A 17,074-nucleotide genomic window follows, 5' to 3' on the forward strand; every position below is an offset into this window, starting at 1 on the left:
GCTGTTGCTGAACGAAAGAGCTCCTTCAGTGACAGACTGCTGCGTCCAAGGTGCACAAAGAGGCGTTACTATAGATCCTTCCTCCCATAGTCTTATTGGGACTATGACCAACTGTGGTACTTTGGCACAAACAGTGTTTATTTTTGCACTGTTTATTTGCATAACATGATACTAACTATTAAACTATTAATAATATTATAAAAGATAATAATCCCATTTAGTCCAAACCTGGTTCATTTAGAAAGCACCTTAAATTACCAAAAGGACCAAAATGCTGTCCAGAAAACATAAAAACATTTAAAACATGACAGATTTCATCATAAAGACCACAAAAACTCCAGATACAGAAAAAGAAAATGTTTTTCTTCATATGCATATTAACCTGCCGCTTCTTCCCATCTGAGTGAGTAAACCACATGGAGGTTGGATGATAAAGAGGCAATCGTTGCTCACAAAGGGAAATAGATGCAGCATGCAGGTACAATGAACTGATTTCCCTACAGAGGCGGAGAAACTGTGAGCCGCATGCACAGAGAAAGCACAAGAGAAGGAGAGACACTCAGGAAGTTAACAGGGGAAGTTTAGTGGTTTTTTGCGTCATCACTTTATGCTGCTTCTTGTGTGCCGTTGCAGAGTGAAGGTAGGAACACTTGTTTTTGCTTTGTAACTTGTTTATTTCGCCTTTGTTCCTAGTTTTAGACTCCAACCTCAAAAGGGTTGTGTGGATAGATATGGGACGAGCGACGGGAGGGAGGCAGCAGGTGTCAGGATGGTGGAGACGGTGGAGGGTTGAGTTTGAATGTCGGTCTGAGTTTGTATTTTCAAGCTCGACTTCCGCTGCAGTGAGAAAGGGCCCTGCGATGGCCGTGACATGTGTTCAGGAAGGGCGAAGATGCCATTTGTGAGGACAGCGGTGGGGTCAAAGCCGAGACTGGAGGCTTCAGTTGGTCCAGCAGCTCAAAGAGTCCCAAAAAGTGTGACAGTGGTGATCATTCAGGGGCTCTTTTCACTGAATAGCAGAAGTACAGGGACAAGGGTGTGGCCTGTCATTCGAAAAAGAAATTTAGTTCATCGGGGGGGAAGTGGAAAGCCACATTTGCACACCAAGGATTGAGTGCAGCTTGTTTGATTTTGCATGGATAGTCATCTGCAGTTTGTACCGATAAAAACTTGTTATATCTGGTTTTGCAGGGGGGAAGACTAACAGTTTGTCCAAAGACTCCTGCTTTACAATGCGAAACAGCTCAAACTGGTGGCAGAGTTTCCAGCAGCAGCAGCAGCAGTGCGCTAAAGTCCCTGAAATGCACAGCTCCTCCACAAATTCACTGCCACACTAACCAGAGTTGGAGAGCAAATCCAGCCCAGGCAGGCAGGCAGGAAGGCAGGCTGAGCTGACGGAGGAGCACCGCAGGCCGCTCTGAATGTGAGGTGGAAACCCGAGGCAGGAAGAGATGCGGAGAAATCGAAGAAAAGGAGGCAACAAAGAGAAGGTGTTTGGATGTGATCTGCTGGAGCATCTCACCACCTCCAATCAGGAGAGTAAGTGGATAATCATCACCTCTGTCCTGACACATTCATCTCATGACTGTATTTGTATTTCCTGCATCACAAAACCACAGTCAGATTGCTGAGAACCTGAACGTAAAGCATCAGATGCATCTTATTGAGTCTTTTTCTTACTTTTTAGCTGTCAGGATTCTATAGTTTCATAAATAATCATTAGCAAAGACACTTATGTACTCTTTAAGGGACTTTCTATAATAACATTAAAACCACAAAACTTCAACAACACCTGATTTGACAAAAACTGATAATTTATTACTGCAACACTGACTACCATTGCTATTTCTGTCTGGGGCTTCTGGAGTTCATCACGTCAGAGAGGTTTTAGTTAAATTTGTGAATTTACAGCCTTCAAACGTTTTTAATAAGTTGTCATGTCGCACCTTTAAAGTTCAGTGGGATTGGATTTTGCTCTAATCAACGTTGATTAGAGCAAAATTATGGATGTTCAAACAAAAATATTAAAACCATAAAAGTTTTTACATTTGTATTTCTGTTTAATCTGAAATAAAAAAACAAAAACTAGTGCAACTTTTCTTCAGAAGAAACTAAAAAGTGCATTATTGTGTGGTAGAGTAGTTTAATTTTGTAATTTTAGCATTTTGCATAGTGCAATGGAGACATTGCAGTTTCTTGATGTGTAAAGCTGATAGTGACATCAATTAAAAAACTTAATCAGACATAAATTTCTGCTAATTGGGGTATAGTACGTAAATTATACCTTTTTTGCCTTAAGTCAAACAAACTGTTTTGTTATTTCCTTATCAAATATATACCTAGAATGTTGTTTTGATTTCTAACTCCTTCAGACTAGCGGCAGCAGCAATTAGCAAACACCTGCTGGAACTACTCATTTTCTGAGCTCATCATATGATGACATTAAGAACAGTCATAAACGGCCTAATGGAGAAGCATAGTTGCTATTGTTTTTATGATGTTCTGAAGGCGCCGTGTTGGAAAGAGCAGGACCTTCTTAAAGAGATAAATGCCCAATTTCAAGACATCAAAGTGCAAAGTCAAATTTCTTTTAGGTTGAGTTTGATATGCCTTTCTATAACAACTGTAGGTAACATAGTTATTTAATTGTGCTATAAAATGGCACTCTGTGCCTGGAAAATACATAACACTGACCCTTTAACGTTGACAACAGCAACTGATGAAGGCATTACAGAGAATTTTATCAAGCAAAACTTACAAATCTGAGAGACATAAAATAAAATGTGACTTAAAACGGAGCAAGGAACAAGAGGTGAGTCGGGGCAAAAGTACCCTGAAAATCTGGCACTGAACAGTGAAAAATAAGAGCTTTTAATCTCTTGAATATCACAAAATATGAAAACAGAGTCCCGTATTTCAGGAATCAATAAAGTATCTGTCTGTCCGTCCATTTATCTAGCTATCTAACTATCTAGTTATACAGCCAGGTAGCTAACTAGGTAACTAGCTAGCTGTATGAGTGGCAGACCGGGTGAAATGTGGGGATAATGAGGCAGTGCGGGTGAATGAAGTTTACGGGTGAGTGTACAATATGAGAGAAACAAAAGATGACATAATAAACCAAAGAAATGCTAGAAAATAGGCCTACAAGAAGAATTATAATGGCAGAAACTGTGAAGCATAAATCAGCCAGCAGAAACAATTAAGCCAAAAACACAAACACCAAAGAACTGAGGCCACTTTTTTTTTCAGTTACCAAAAATCCCTAGAAGCATGAGTCTATTTAAAATATGGAAAATAAAAGTCTACAATGGCAATGCTGAGACTCTGACAATGAGCCAGCAGTTGTGCTTACCACTGCAGGTTAGACTGCTTTTATTTTATTATTCTTTTTACTTGGTGCATTGAACCCAAACCACAAATGAGGTAGATGGAAGCATCTTCATGTTTCATGGTTTCACTTGGTTCATTGTGGGTAAAGATGTCAAAAATTAGGTGGCATTTTTTAAGATTGGTTTGGAAAAGTGCATGATGACACACCTTCTGGTCTGCAAAAAGAACCAGTTGGTTGTTCTAGATAATGTCTGCAAAATTGAGCTAGTTAAAACTTTTAAGACTTTTCAGATCAGCCTTCATTTAGTTCTTGTGGTCTCTGGTTCAGTTAGACAACATTTAGCACCAAATTATGTCTTTCTGAAACAAAAGGAAACAACTGGAAACTTGTCAGACACACAGGTCATGCCTGTAAATTGTGAAAAAATGCCAGCGTACTGTTACTGGGATTTCATCACAGATTGAAGACGTTGAATTGCGGTCTTAATATTTTGTTTCACTCATTTGTTCAGCAGCAGGTATTGTGGTTATTACAGCAGCCTAAATACAAAATCTGGTGGTTAAGCTAAACATGCATGCTTACTTTTATTGGAAAATTACAACAAAGAAATTGTTTATTTAATATGGATGTGAAAGATCAAACATAAAGCTAACTGCTGATTGAATTCCTCTAGATCATCATCAAGAAATTCGTTTTAGTAAAAAATAATAAATAAAAATGATTTACAGCACTGTACAGCAAAAAAGCCATTTTTCTGTTTAGCATCTAAACACTCAGGTTTTATTATGTGCAACTTGTACTATTTTATTAATATTCAAGAATTACTGACTTAAAACAAGCTCTTAAGCCTTGCTGAAAGGTTATTTCAAGTAATATCTGCACTAGAAACTAGACAAAAGTACTTAGCAAAATTTTGAGTTTTTGCAGTGTTGGATAGCAACGGTTGGCTTTAGCTTGCCATATTTTTATGATCTGGTTTCATATGGAAAGTCCTATATTGAAATTCAACAATTGTATCAACAGACGTACTATAATCTTGTCCCTACCTCATTTTGTCTGATGTTCTATAGTTGCTTTTAATAATCAGAGTGATTTCCTGCAGTTCCCCTGGTGCTACGAGCCTGCAGCGAGTTTGTGGAGCAACATGGGATCGTGGATGGAATCTACCGCTTGTCTGGAGTTTCGTCCAACATCCAGAAACTACGGTTAGTCTCTTTTATTTGGCTAACTGTGTGCTATCCACTATTCACACTAGATATTTCCATCAGTAATGACCTGTGAGGGATATTAAGACCATTTCTAAACAATCTGAATCCATAATTTTACAGTTACAAAATTATTAAAAATCGATTATGATTATGAAACTAATCTTCCCAGAAGGGAATGTTGGTGTAAATTCACGTAAAATAAAACGCCAAAACTAGAGTCGGGACTTTAACGAGTTCATGAATTACTTTGATTTTAACATGTTAACAATTTTAACGCAATTAATTGCATTTATTTTATTTTATTTTTTTTTACATTAAAAAGTCCCGAGCCAGAACCTTTCTAGTCACATGTTTTGGTACGCCCGTAAATCTGACCCGCAAACAACATCCGTCAACAACAAACATGGATGACAAAGCCGTTTCTCTTGACCCACTGTGGATTAATCTTTTGCGTCAAAAAGCGATCCTTTGGGACCCTGGTAAATACTTTTGTTGTGTTCAAGTTCAAGTTGTGCTAAAAGGAGTTAGCTGATCTCCAAAGCTGTTCAAGCCTAAAATAGCATCTCAATGCTAAACATGTAGCAGCACACATAATAATGTTGGCGCTGATGTTTGAAGGAAGAAAGAAGTTACATGAATGATCAGGGGTTCCTGAAAATTTTTAAAGGTGAACAGTGATAATAAAACTTTGCACTAATCTGAATAACAAATTTATCACAAAAAATATGTATGTAGCCATATGTCTATTCATTCAATAGTGTAGCTGCAAAAACGGTTTTGGAATTGAAAATGTTTAGTTTGTTGATTAATTCTGATTAATTAATTACAATAAACGCAATAAAATTAACTCAATTAATGTTTTTAATGGAGTCCCACCACTAGCAAAAACATAAGAGCTCCATCTCAGGTTCTACAAATCTCAGTTAGCATGTAAATAATTGAGTTTATGACAGAGTTGTTAAAAAAGACTTTGTCAGGATGCAAATTATTAATGCAACGAGTGATTCTGCATTCTGTACAATGTCCTTCTTCTGACCGCATTTGAAAATGAGTTTAGATCAAATCTAGATTAGTTTGTGAAATCCTATGAGATGAATCTTTTGTTTCTGTGAAACCAGGGGCGAGTTTGAGAACGACGGGTCTCCAGATCTGAACAAAGATGTGTATCTGCAGGACATCCACTGCGTCAGCTCTCTATGCAAAGCTTATTTCAGAGAGCTGCCCAACCCTCTGCTCACATACCAGCTGTATGACAAGTTTGCTGTGAGTGACTCTGATGCTGTTCTCTGAACTTACATGGTCAAGATCAAGTGAATTCTCATTGACAATTATGTTGACTGATTTTAGAGAATGTACATTTTTTAAGAAATGGAGAATGCTAACAATGCATGTCCTCCTGCAGGAGGCAGTGGCCATCCAGCTGGAGGAGGAGAGGCTGGTAAAGATCAGGGATGTGCTGAAGGAACTGCCAGATCCTCATTACAGGTAGAGACTTCTGCAGGACAGCCAGAAAACTGAAATCCTCTGCTTCTTAAAACACTTCATACAGTAAACACAAACATGACTCTTGTTTAAACATAATTGTTTCTTAGTGAGGTGTTCATTTGTATATATAATGACAAATTGTATTTTTTAAAAGAAGAAATCATGTTAAATATTTATCTTGCAGGACTCTGGAGTTTCTGATGCGTCACCTGGTCAAGATGGCTTCCTATTCCTCAGAGACCAACATGCACGCTCGCAACCTGGCCATCGTCTGGGCCCCCAACCTGCTCAGGTGTGCCAACGGCAGGCTCAGCGTGTTTTATACCTGCTTTGTTACTTAAAACTGGCATTGCTTTGACTTTCTAGAATAAGTGAATTGATTAGATTTGTCTATCTGTCTGTCTTTATACATTATTTCCCATTGAAATCTTCCCTTGATCAATTACTTCTTCATCTTGGTACTTCTTCAAATTCTCCTTCCTTGTGTTTTTAACATGAATTAAAGCTGTTCCGTCTAAAAACCAGTCGATAAACACATTTATTTCCCTGCATGATAAGGTCCAAGGACATCGAGGCATCTGGATTCAACGGTACCGCAGCCTTCATGGAGGTCCGGGTCCAGTCCATCGTGGTTGAGTTCGTCCTCACTCACGTCCCTCAGCTGTTTCCTCTCGAAGGTCTGGAGAAACACTCAGACATTCCCCACATTCAGACTCCTGCTTCATCTCTGCATTCTCCGTCCTTTAGGCGCACCGACAGAGAGGAGGAAGTCCCTCCCCTCGCCGTCAGCGCTGCCCAATCCGGAACTTGTGTTCTTCAGGTCGTCGGGTTTTCAGCCTAACTTTGGGAACATTAGTCCAGGCGATGGCCCCCTCCCCATTAGACCCTACCACTCGATCATTGAAGGCACAGACAAGTGAGGGGATCATTGATCCGTTAGCTAAAATATAAATACAGAACCATACACACATTTAAAGATGATTAAACTTATTCAAGGCCACAGGACTGTAAATTAGCTTCATAGATATGTGTTGACATTACAGCCCATTTGGATAAAATTTAGACATTGTTCACTAAAATGTGTCCTCAGGAGGAAAGGATCGCTCAAAGGCAGGAAGTGGATGTCCATTTTCAACATTGGAGGACGATTCCCAGACCCGCGACGGAAACACAAACATTCTGCCAAAGGTATGAAATGAGAGATTCGATTTCTCTGTCTCTATTCTTGGGCTTTTCTAAAAAAAAAAATTATTGTGCTTTCAGTTTGGTCTTACTTTAATACATTTATTTATTTATTTAGTGTAAATGAGTAAACTCCAGATAATCTGATAATCTGAACTTTTGGAGTGGTAGAAAATACCAAACTATGGAGTTATGCAAACCTTTACCACATTCATTTAAGTGCTGCCTGTGTCTTTATATTCTCCTTTTGTAATTTCAGAAAAAGACAGAACATCTTTAAGACCTGCAAGAAGCATGGACTCCCTCAGCACACCGTCCTACCCAAATGAAGGTGCTTTGCTCTCAAATATTTTAAAAACTGGTTGAACTAAATTAAAGAATGTGGTCCCTGGCTATTATAGTACTTCTGCAAAATTTATATCAAGAAACTCTTTTTATTTTATTTATCTGCTGTGCCGAATTGGTGGGATGCTAAGTTATTTTTATTTTTAGTAAACTTTTATGTTGTATTATGAAAGAGTTTTGTGGTGACATAGAGAATTTAGATGATAATCAAAACAATTAGCTCCTAATTTTATTTCCTTATGACCCACGAAACAGCAGTAGTAATAACTGTAGCTATTAATTAAGTAAGCAGACCACACTAGGTACCAAAATGTAATAACATAGATGAATTGAAAAATGAAATGATAAAAAAGACAAAGAATGAATTATGTCAGATTCGCTTTGAAAATGCAGTTAATTTTGTGACCTGCTGAAGAAGCTAAACTGTAGCAGAAATACTTTTTTAAGTCTGTAAAAATCCAGAATTATTGGCAAAGCAAGTATGTGTCGAAAATAAAATACAGTAGAAACATTTTTAACAGCAGAAGCTGAAAGAGAAACAAAAAAAACTGCTGAAGGAGCTGAATTAAAAACATACAACCATGATAAATGATAGAAGATAGATGAAAGTGGACCTATTATGCAAAATTCACATTTTACACATTTTATGCTTCCATTTAGATTCGCACTGCTTCTATAAACAGTGCAAGTGTTTAACCAAACAACCCAGACATTTTTCGGCAATCAGTTAATATTTTTTGGTGTCTGGAAAATGAACCGTTTCAAAAACCTCCAGAATGTAACGCCACAAATTAGCAACTCCTGTTACCTAGCTACTCCAGTGAAGTCCAACCCGTTACCTAGCAACCACAGATGAGCTCCAGCACATTTGGGGTCAGCTGGTTTTACTGCAGATGGTATATGCTGTACAACGGCTGCTGGAAAAGAGAAGTGTTTTGTTGTTGACTTACCATCCAGAAACCACTTACTGCATTCTTGTTGGTTGAGGAGAAGGCTCTACTATTGCTTTTCAAAGATGAATGGTTGTATAACTGCGCAGCCATTTTCACGTGTGAGTGTAAATGTTGAGTTTAGGAGGCGTGGCCAGCAGCAGCTTATTTGGATTTACAGTGACAAGACACCCTAAAACTGCTCAAAATATTTTTACTTAAGTAAAAGTAAAAAGTAGCCATCCAAGAAATTACTCAAGTACGAGAAAAAAAACATATTTGGTAAAATATCTACTCAAGTACAGAGTAACTGATCAAATTATCAATCATTTAATATTTAAAAATCATATACAGATACATGAAAATATAAATTTAAGTGGAAATTTTGGTATTTTAAAGATGAAAATGACAACAACTGATTGAAATAACAAAATATAACAAAATCAGGTAAAAGAAATAGTAAGTTTCTTTCAATAAAAACCCCAAAACTGCAGGTGTGTGTCTGTGTCTGGTGATGTTTTTGGTTAAAATGTGTTTGTTTTTCATTCAGTGGATAGAAAATCCATAAATTTACTCAAGAAGGAGTAGAAATACTTCATAATAAATTACTCAAGCAAAACTAAAAAGTACAGCGTAGTAAAAATACTCCTAAAAGTAAAGTTTTTCAAAAAAGTTACCCAAGTAATTGAGCAAATTTAACTAGTTACTACCCAGAGTAACTGGCTAATTACTCTGAGTACTTTTTAATTTTGCAGTGTAAAAAAATTTTGCTGCAAAATTTTTTAATTGTTCTTACAGTGAAAAAAATTCTGTTTGTTTTGAACTGTTTCTTGTATTTCAGGTTCCAGGCGCTCTGGGCCGTCGCCCAACTTGTCGCCCCCTGCTGCCACCAGCCTGCCTCCACCTGGCTCAGACTCCGCAGCGCCCGCCTGCGGGTTAGGTAGCAGAGAGTATGCCGTGACCTACCGCAGAGGAACGGGCTTAGTGAGTGGAGGGGCAGGCACCCAGGGGACCTACACGGCTCTGGACCCAGAGGGTTTAGCGGTACCAGGCAGCGAGGGCGTCCAGACCAGGTCTCCAGGACTCTCCAACAAAGCCAGACGAGCGGCTATGCACATCACCGGCCCCACCATGGTCACTGTGCCGCTACATATCACCTCTAACCTGGCGTTGGGGGTTCTTCAAGGAGGTGGCAGTGACAGGGTCATCATCCGGGGAAGAGACAAAGACGGAGGGGACAAGCAGGATGGCAATGAGGCAGGGGGAAAGATCGAGATCAAGGAGCCAAAATTAATGGAGTGGAACGTGGAAGAGAGCAAAAATGTTGAAGAAAAGGACAAGAGTGAAAATGAAAAAGAAGATTTGGAAACAGAGGAACGTGAAAGGGCACCAGAAGTCTCTGAGGAGGAGAGGAATGAAGGGGGAGAAGAGAAAAAAGGTGAGGAGCTAAGAAAAGATTGTGGACAGAAGAAGATGGGAGACCAACATGTACCAAGAGAAAAACGAGTGAAAAGCATCAACTCCAGCACAGAGGACGATAATCACACAAACATGGGAAATGAAGACCAAGATAACGATTACATGGGTAATTATTACAAATTCATAACCAATCAATGATTAGTTAAACATGTTGACCTAAATATGTTGTATCTCTTCTATTAACCTTCTGCATCAGGCAAAGTTTCTGTTTGTATGACGCAGTATTACCAAATAAAAAATGCACAAGATTACTGGAATAAAGTCGCAGCAGTTCAAGAACAAAGTCATAATATTAGGAAAATAAAGTCAGAATTGCGAGAATAAAGTTATGCGAGAAGAAACTCATAATATGAGAATAAAATTATATGAGAATAAAGTCACAATATTATGAGAAAAAAGTCAGTATTATGACAATAGTGACTTTAGAAGCGACCTATATTTGGAGGTTTTAAAGTTGTAAAAAAATAAAGTTGAAATAATACAAGAACAGAGTCAAAATAATAAGAGACTAAGTCATAATACTAGTTTATTCTTGTAATATTTTGACTTCATTCTTTAACAACTTTCTTCTTGTAATATTATGAGTTTCTTCTTGTTATATTATGATGATATTCTCATAAGAGTGTGACTTTATCCACATAATTTTGTTTTATTTGTTTCATTTTCTAACTGTAGCCGTAGTGCTCCATCATATTCAAACGATAGCTGACGCTGGGAGCTCATGTTTCTGACCCTGATTATCATTTATGTACAGAAATGAAGGGATCAGATCTGAACTGTCAGCAGGCGGCTGCAGCCTCGCAGCATGAAGACGACGACGTTTCTGATTCTGAAGATTTTCTAAACCCAACTGAAGCCGAGGAAGACGACCACAAGGTGTCGGGCTACATCCAGGACAACTTTGATTTCCTGGACCACATGGACTGCAGCGCCATGGACCACATGGACTGCAGTGTGTCCTATCAGGTGGGGACATTATTATCTCGTAAATTATGTAGAATAAATAAATCAATACATCACATCATAAGTTAAAAGGCGCTTGATAATTTCCATTTTGATACGTTTTTAAAGGCGATTTTGTTTACAGAGACTTCGTAATCGATTTTAGTTATGTTTTTGTTTTTATGTGTTTTTATATTTTATTTAATGTTTTGGTTGCTTTTTTAAAAAAAAATAAAATCTTCTAGTTTCAGTGTAAAGTGCTCATTTTACAAAATTAAAGCTGCTTAATCTTGGAGAAGGCGAACTTACTTTTTGTGCCGTTATCAGTATTTTACTTAAAAAAGGTCTCAAAACTTACAGCGGCGTTTTGTAGAAGGAGAAAATACATTTCTCCCCAAAATTTTCTAGAAAATACTTAAAAATTTAAGAGTTTGAAAAGTAAAAAAAAAAACTAGGAAAAAAACTCAGAAAATTTGAGATTTATCTCAGAAATTTCCTAGAAAAAAAACAAAGTTTCATAAATTAAAAAGTTTTGACTTTTGAAACTAGAAATTTGAGATTTATCTCAGAAATTTCCTAGAAAAAAAACAAAGTTTCATAAATTGAAAAGTTTTGACTTTTGAAACTAGAAAGTTTCTGAAATTAATCTCAAAATTTCATTTTTTTTCTAGAAAATTATTGACTTTTCAACCTCATACATTTTCAGTTTTTCTTCTACAAAATTACAAAAATTAAACCCAAAATTTCAGATTTTTTTTACTAGCACATTTTCGACTTTTCAAACTCAGGAATTTCCTGTGTTTTTCTAGAAAATTGCCTAGAAATGACCTTCTTTTTTAAATTTACAACGGCCCTGATTCAGCGTTTCACAAAACGACATTATTGTTCATTACTGGGACAATTTATCATCCAGCAAAATTTGTTATTTTGACTGATGAAGTTAATATTTGAAGCCTTTTGGTCTCTTTGCCTTTCAGGTTAATGAGTTCTCCGTCGAGCCTCCTGGTCACTCTGATGATGAGTATGAAACCATGGCTCAAGCTGAGAGACCGACGCTGAGTGTGACCGAGATGAATCCACACCGACCGCTCAGCCTCGACCTGAACAGCCGACACACTAAATCCCTCAGCTTGCCCTACATGACGTCACCCATAGACAGACCGGAGGAACACTTTTCTTCTGACGATGTTTCAGAAGACGAAGGCGATGAAGACGATTACAGCAGTGACGAAGATGAGAGCATGTTTGTTAAGAGTCTGCCATCGGACTTCTTCTTGAGCGGTCTGTCTGGGCTTGAATCAGACAACCAGGACTGTCCCAGCCCTGACAGACATCTGGTTCAGGAGCTGCAGAGATTGGAAGAAAAAAGCTGCGAACCGTTGGATGTTGAACTTTCTGTCTGTGAAGAAGCAACTGAGCATGCGCAGGAAAACGCTGGAAATGATGAAGAAAAGCAAGAGACAAAAAAGGAGGAAGAGGATAAATCTTGTCATGGAGAAGATCAGCTTGAAAAGGACACACACAGGTAATAAATTAACATTTTGCTCATGAATATATGATTTCATTTCAGCTATCAAGCCACTCTAACATTCAGTCTATAAGAAGGTTTAAGAGAACCAAATATAATATGAAAAATGTAACATATGAAGAAGAAGCTATTAATAGCACGAGGATATTGGCATTATAAACAAAGTTCAGAGTTTTACTTCCTGGCTGACATCTTCAGATGTTGCTTTAATATTTCCACATAATGTTCTTTCCTCATTATGCCATCTATTTTAAGAAGTGTGCACCAGTTCCTCCTGCAGCACAACAGCCCCACAACATGATGCTGCCACCTCCGTACGTCACAGTTAGGATGGTGTAACCATCCCAGCTTTTCCTCCTGTTGGTGATTACGCCCAAACTGTTCCACTTTAGTTTCATCAGACGACAGGACTCGTCTCCAAAAATGAACATTTTTATCCCTGTGTTAATTTTCAAGCTGCAGTCTGGCTTTTTATGTTTCTTTTGAAGTGAAGGATTCTTCCTCGCTGAGTGGCCTTTCAACACAGGACAGTCTGACTGTGGATCATGACTCTGTCTTACCAGCTTCTGTGAGCATCTTCACTGGGTCTTTGGCTTTTGTTCTTGGGTCCATCTTCACATTTGGTCATCTCTGGGACACAGAACCCATCTCCTTCTTGAGCTTTATGATGGTTGGACATCCCCATCATGTCTCTTGTACCATATAATTGTTTGATCAGATGAACACATTACCTTTGAGCATCTATGAACCAGATTTGTTCAGCTGTGCAGTTCTTGTCCTGATATCTTGTCTGATTTATTTTGCCTTTCCCTTCATGTCAAACATAAAAAGCGGCGTGTTTAAGGTGTGGCCTTAAAATACATCCACAGGTGTTCCTAAAGTTAACTCAAATGTGTCAGTAAATCTGTCAGACATCCATGGAAGGAAGCCCAAAAGGTTTGATCCATGTCATACAGATTAAAATAGTTTTTCTTAATACTGACTAAATGTATGTAAATGTTTGATTTGTTTTTGCCAAGTTTTATAGAAATTATTTTTGATAATTCTAACTAAGCTGAAACAAGAAAAGTTTGGTCTGATTTAACTTCAGACAGAGAGAAAATTTGATTCAGTGTATGTAAACATTTTTGTTTCTGTGGTACATATATAAACAGAATAAAGAATAAAAATACTGCAGAAAGAGCAAGATTTCAGCATGAATTCAGTGTAGTCATAAAAATACTGTACACATACTGTAAGAATGTGCTTCTGTCGAGTTGGTTAATTAAAAATGTACAAAACGTGAATTAAACACGTTTTACAGATAGTGACAATAAAAAACTATAAATAAGTAAAGTTGTACAGATACCAACAGGAATGTAAATACTTATGAAGTTAATGTGAATTAAACTAAAGTGAAGTGAACTAAACTATGGGCTAATATAAGTGTGTGTATCTCAATAAAACACATTTAAATTTGTTTGCATTTTAATTTTAATTTTTTAATTTTAATGTGAGCAAATAGGATAAAGTTCCTTTAGGAAGATTCTTTACGTTTCTCTGCTGATTTACTTCTATTGCAGACGCCTGAACTGCTTTTTATTTGTCCTTTTGGCAGGACAACAGATGAATCTCCAAGCTCTGCAGAAGACAATGAAAGTGAAAAATGTTTAACTTCAGAAGCATCAACAAGCTGCTGTGAGGAGCTTCAGGAAACCGACAGTCTGACTGGAGCAAAAGCTGAGGATGAGGAAGAGGTTCTGGATGAGCCTGGAGATGATTCTCTTTTGACAACAAGGGATAATATGTCAAAAGACATTGAAGGACAAGTCAGTGAGGAGGACAATGCAAACAGCAGGACAAATAGTGACATTTGGAGTGAGATTGAGGATGTTGTTTGTGAAGTGATTGAGGATGAGGAGAGTGAGCAGACTGTGAGAAAAGCTTCTCCAGAGGCAGATGTCGAAGAAGAGGAGGAAGACTTGATGAACAAGACAGAAGCATTATCACTGGAGCCAAATGTAGAGAAACCTTCAGATGAAGAGAGAAATGAGTTAAATCAAGAAGCTCAGCATCAAAACAGAGAAGATCCGGTTTCCGAAGAAACAGAAAAGGAGAAGGAAGACGCAGACATAGCAGAAAGCAGAACACAACCGAGCGCCGATAAACAGTCTGTGATCTTATCTGATATTACGGACTCAAAGGAAGGAAGTAATCCTGCAAACAGCAGTGGCAGCCCAGGAGGCGTTGGGAGGAAGCTGGTCGTCTCCAAGCAGCCTAAGGTTTACCAGGTCAAAGCGGTGCCGGTTGTTCCCCCGAAGCCTCAGCACTGCAAAATCACCGCGCTGACCCTCCGTCAGCAGCAGCAAGAAAGAGAGAGGAGAGACAACGCTCTGAAGGAGCGGGATGGAGACGGGGACAGCGAGACCGCCGAGAAAAAGGACAGGCCGTCAATGCTCAGGGAGAAGAGGAGGGACGGCCTGGACGCGGCGGTGAGGGATGCGAAGAGGAACAGCCCGCTCAGCATGTGCTTCGACGAGGCAGTGGCTATCGCAACGCTGAGGCGGGAGAAAGAGCGAGGAAGAGAAGGAGAGGCTGACACAGAGGGATTGGGAAAGTGAAGGACAGTAGCTGGGTCTCCATTACAAATGTGTGCAAAACTTTGTCGACATTCCACTTGTGTGGACAGAAACAAAATTTCACAATTGCAACGTCTTCATTAAATAAGAAATACAATTATAATCACGTGAATACGTTTGTTCACCCAATAAGTCCTTAAATCCACAGCAGTAACGTGATGTAAACAGTTACTTGAGATTATATTCATAACTCAGCCACTAGCGCTCATTGCCTTCAGAGGAGATGTCAGCGTTTTATTCAGGCCTTGGAGCGACAAGTCCCTTATATTTGGGAACGGCTACGTATGCAGCATTTTGGGGAAATTGTAGTTGCAGATTTTAGCTACAGATTCAATATGTCTGAATGACAAACTCATCTTTTTATAAACTGTGAGAGCTCTGTTTGAGCCAGCTGGACATTGTCAGAAAAAAACCCCAAACTTTTATCTTCCTATCCCTTCCTGTCATCTTCTTTGGCGTTTCCGATAGTAGTAAGATCCAGCTGTCGATCACGTGATCGACAGCTGTGATACAAAAAAATGTATTCCATGGCAGTTTTTTGAAATACATCCATTTCGATATGACTGAAAAAACCACCTCATGCTAGCACAAAAATGTGAGCTTTTTCAAGATTGCTGTGTTTCCATGAACCGGATTTTAAAAATTCCAATTTGCCCAAATTTACTATCAATGGAAACACAGCCAGTGAAGCAGATGCTTCAGATTCGATGTTCACGAGGCTCTCTGCCCAGGCGAAAGTAAAACTTTGTCATTGTTTCATTTTGCAATTGCTGACATTTTTGTCATCATTGTAAATATTTAGTTTTATTGGTTTACAGGCATCACTGTAGCTTTGTTGTCCTTATTAAAAGAAAAACATTTTACAAAGTCACATACCTCCCTCTGCAGTTATTGGCCCCCATGGTAAAGATGCATAAAAAGCTACCACCATATGTTTTAGTGGTAAAATCTCACTGTGTAATTATTGGCACCCTTGGAGCTTTAGTGACTCCAGTATGCCACTTTGTGGAGACTTTATTCATCCTCCTTCACCGGCCTCCTCACTGGAAAGATAAATGTGGGTTCCAGCTGTTTTACACTTTTTAATTATTACTCTGCCCCTATGGGCAAGTTGCAATGAGAACTACTTATTTTCTCAATTGTATATCAACTTCCCTGACTTTAATGATATATTTCCTTCTCTTCCCCATTTTGAAAAACAGCTAATAGAAATCGGCCTCTGTGTCACGTTACACTTCCACCCCAGAACTAGGAACAGCTTAAAAATATAGAGAATACATTTAAAAAATAGTTCAGCTTCATTAAGGTCACAATAATTGTGAAGGGAGTCAAAACTAACATGAGAGTTTTCATTCGTACTGAATAAATGTGGTAAAGTTAAAAGTGTATTTTTTATTTTTCTTCATTTTCAAAGGTGAGATTATGGAACTGAAATAAAAGATTATAATTTAATGTAAGGCCTTAATTTTTACCAGATTTTTTCTAATTTTAATTTTGCATTCATCAGACACAAATGCAATAAGATACATTTAAAATAAAAGGGTGATGATATTCAGTTTGCTATAACTATGTAATGATATAACTATCATTATGTCTTAATCCCAGGCCTTAATAATTATGCCTGGAATTATTCTAAATAAAACATAAAAAAATGCAAACATTGAGGTGGAACGAAGGATTTAGTGCTGCTCCAACATCACACGTTAAACAGATAAACAGCCTTTAAATTCTTCATCTCTGATGTGTGATGGTTTTTATAAAAAACCCATTTCACTTTGTTTACCTGCATTTTGATTCTCAAGATTTGAAGATTAGTTTTGAAAGTGTCTCCAAAGCACTTACTGTTTGCACTTATCTTTAGGTCAGTTGTTTCTATGCAAGGTTTATGTACATAAATAGTTTATCTGAAATTGATTGACATGTCTGGTTTGAGGCATTTGAATAAAGAGCATTGTGAATTAATGAAGTGTTTGATGCATTATGTTCTTTTTAGAAAACACTAGATGTTATTACCTTGTATTGGA

The 17,074-nt window shown here is 38.0% G+C and overlaps 1 protein-coding gene across 1 annotated transcript; it reads left to right on the forward strand.

The window, feature by feature from the left end:
* The first annotated feature begins 574 nt into the window (after positions 1 to 574).
* Positions 575 to 17,012, forward strand: si:dkeyp-68b7.12 (rho GTPase-activating protein 30). The gene is made up of 14 exons (XM_044133728.1): positions 575 to 640; positions 1,192 to 1,539; positions 4,437 to 4,539; positions 5,661 to 5,805; positions 5,945 to 6,027; positions 6,212 to 6,319; positions 6,586 to 6,704; positions 6,775 to 6,943; positions 7,118 to 7,215; positions 7,469 to 7,540; positions 9,325 to 10,068; positions 10,717 to 10,928; positions 11,882 to 12,429; positions 14,030 to 17,012. Exons 2-14 carry the CDS (start codon positions 1,452 to 1,454, stop codon positions 15,030 to 15,032), a joined length of 3,492 nt encoding a protein of 1,163 aa, XP_043989663.1. The 5' UTR covers positions 575 to 640; positions 1,192 to 1,451; the 3' UTR covers positions 15,033 to 17,012.
* The last annotated feature ends 62 nt before the right edge of the window (positions 17,013 to 17,074 follow it).

This window comes from Gambusia affinis, linkage group LG12 (assembly GCF_019740435.1).
Source record: "Gambusia affinis linkage group LG12, SWU_Gaff_1.0, whole genome shotgun sequence".
Taxonomy (NCBI): Eukaryota; Metazoa; Chordata; class Actinopteri; order Cyprinodontiformes; family Poeciliidae; genus Gambusia; species Gambusia affinis.

Excerpts from the sequence above, each read along its gene's own strand:
- si:dkeyp-68b7.12 (XM_044133728.1), top strand. The coding sequence starts at position 1,452 with ATGCGGAGAAATCGAAGAAAAGGAGGCAACAAAGAGAAGGTGTTTGGA. Across the intron at positions 6,028-6,211 it reads CTGCCAGATCCTCATTACAG|GACTCTGGAGTTTCTGATGC; the intron begins GTAGAGACTTCT and ends TTTATCTTGCAG. Across the intron at positions 7,216-7,468 it reads ACACAAACATTCTGCCAAAG|AAAAAGACAGAACATCTTTA; the intron begins GTATGAAATGAG and ends TTGTAATTTCAG.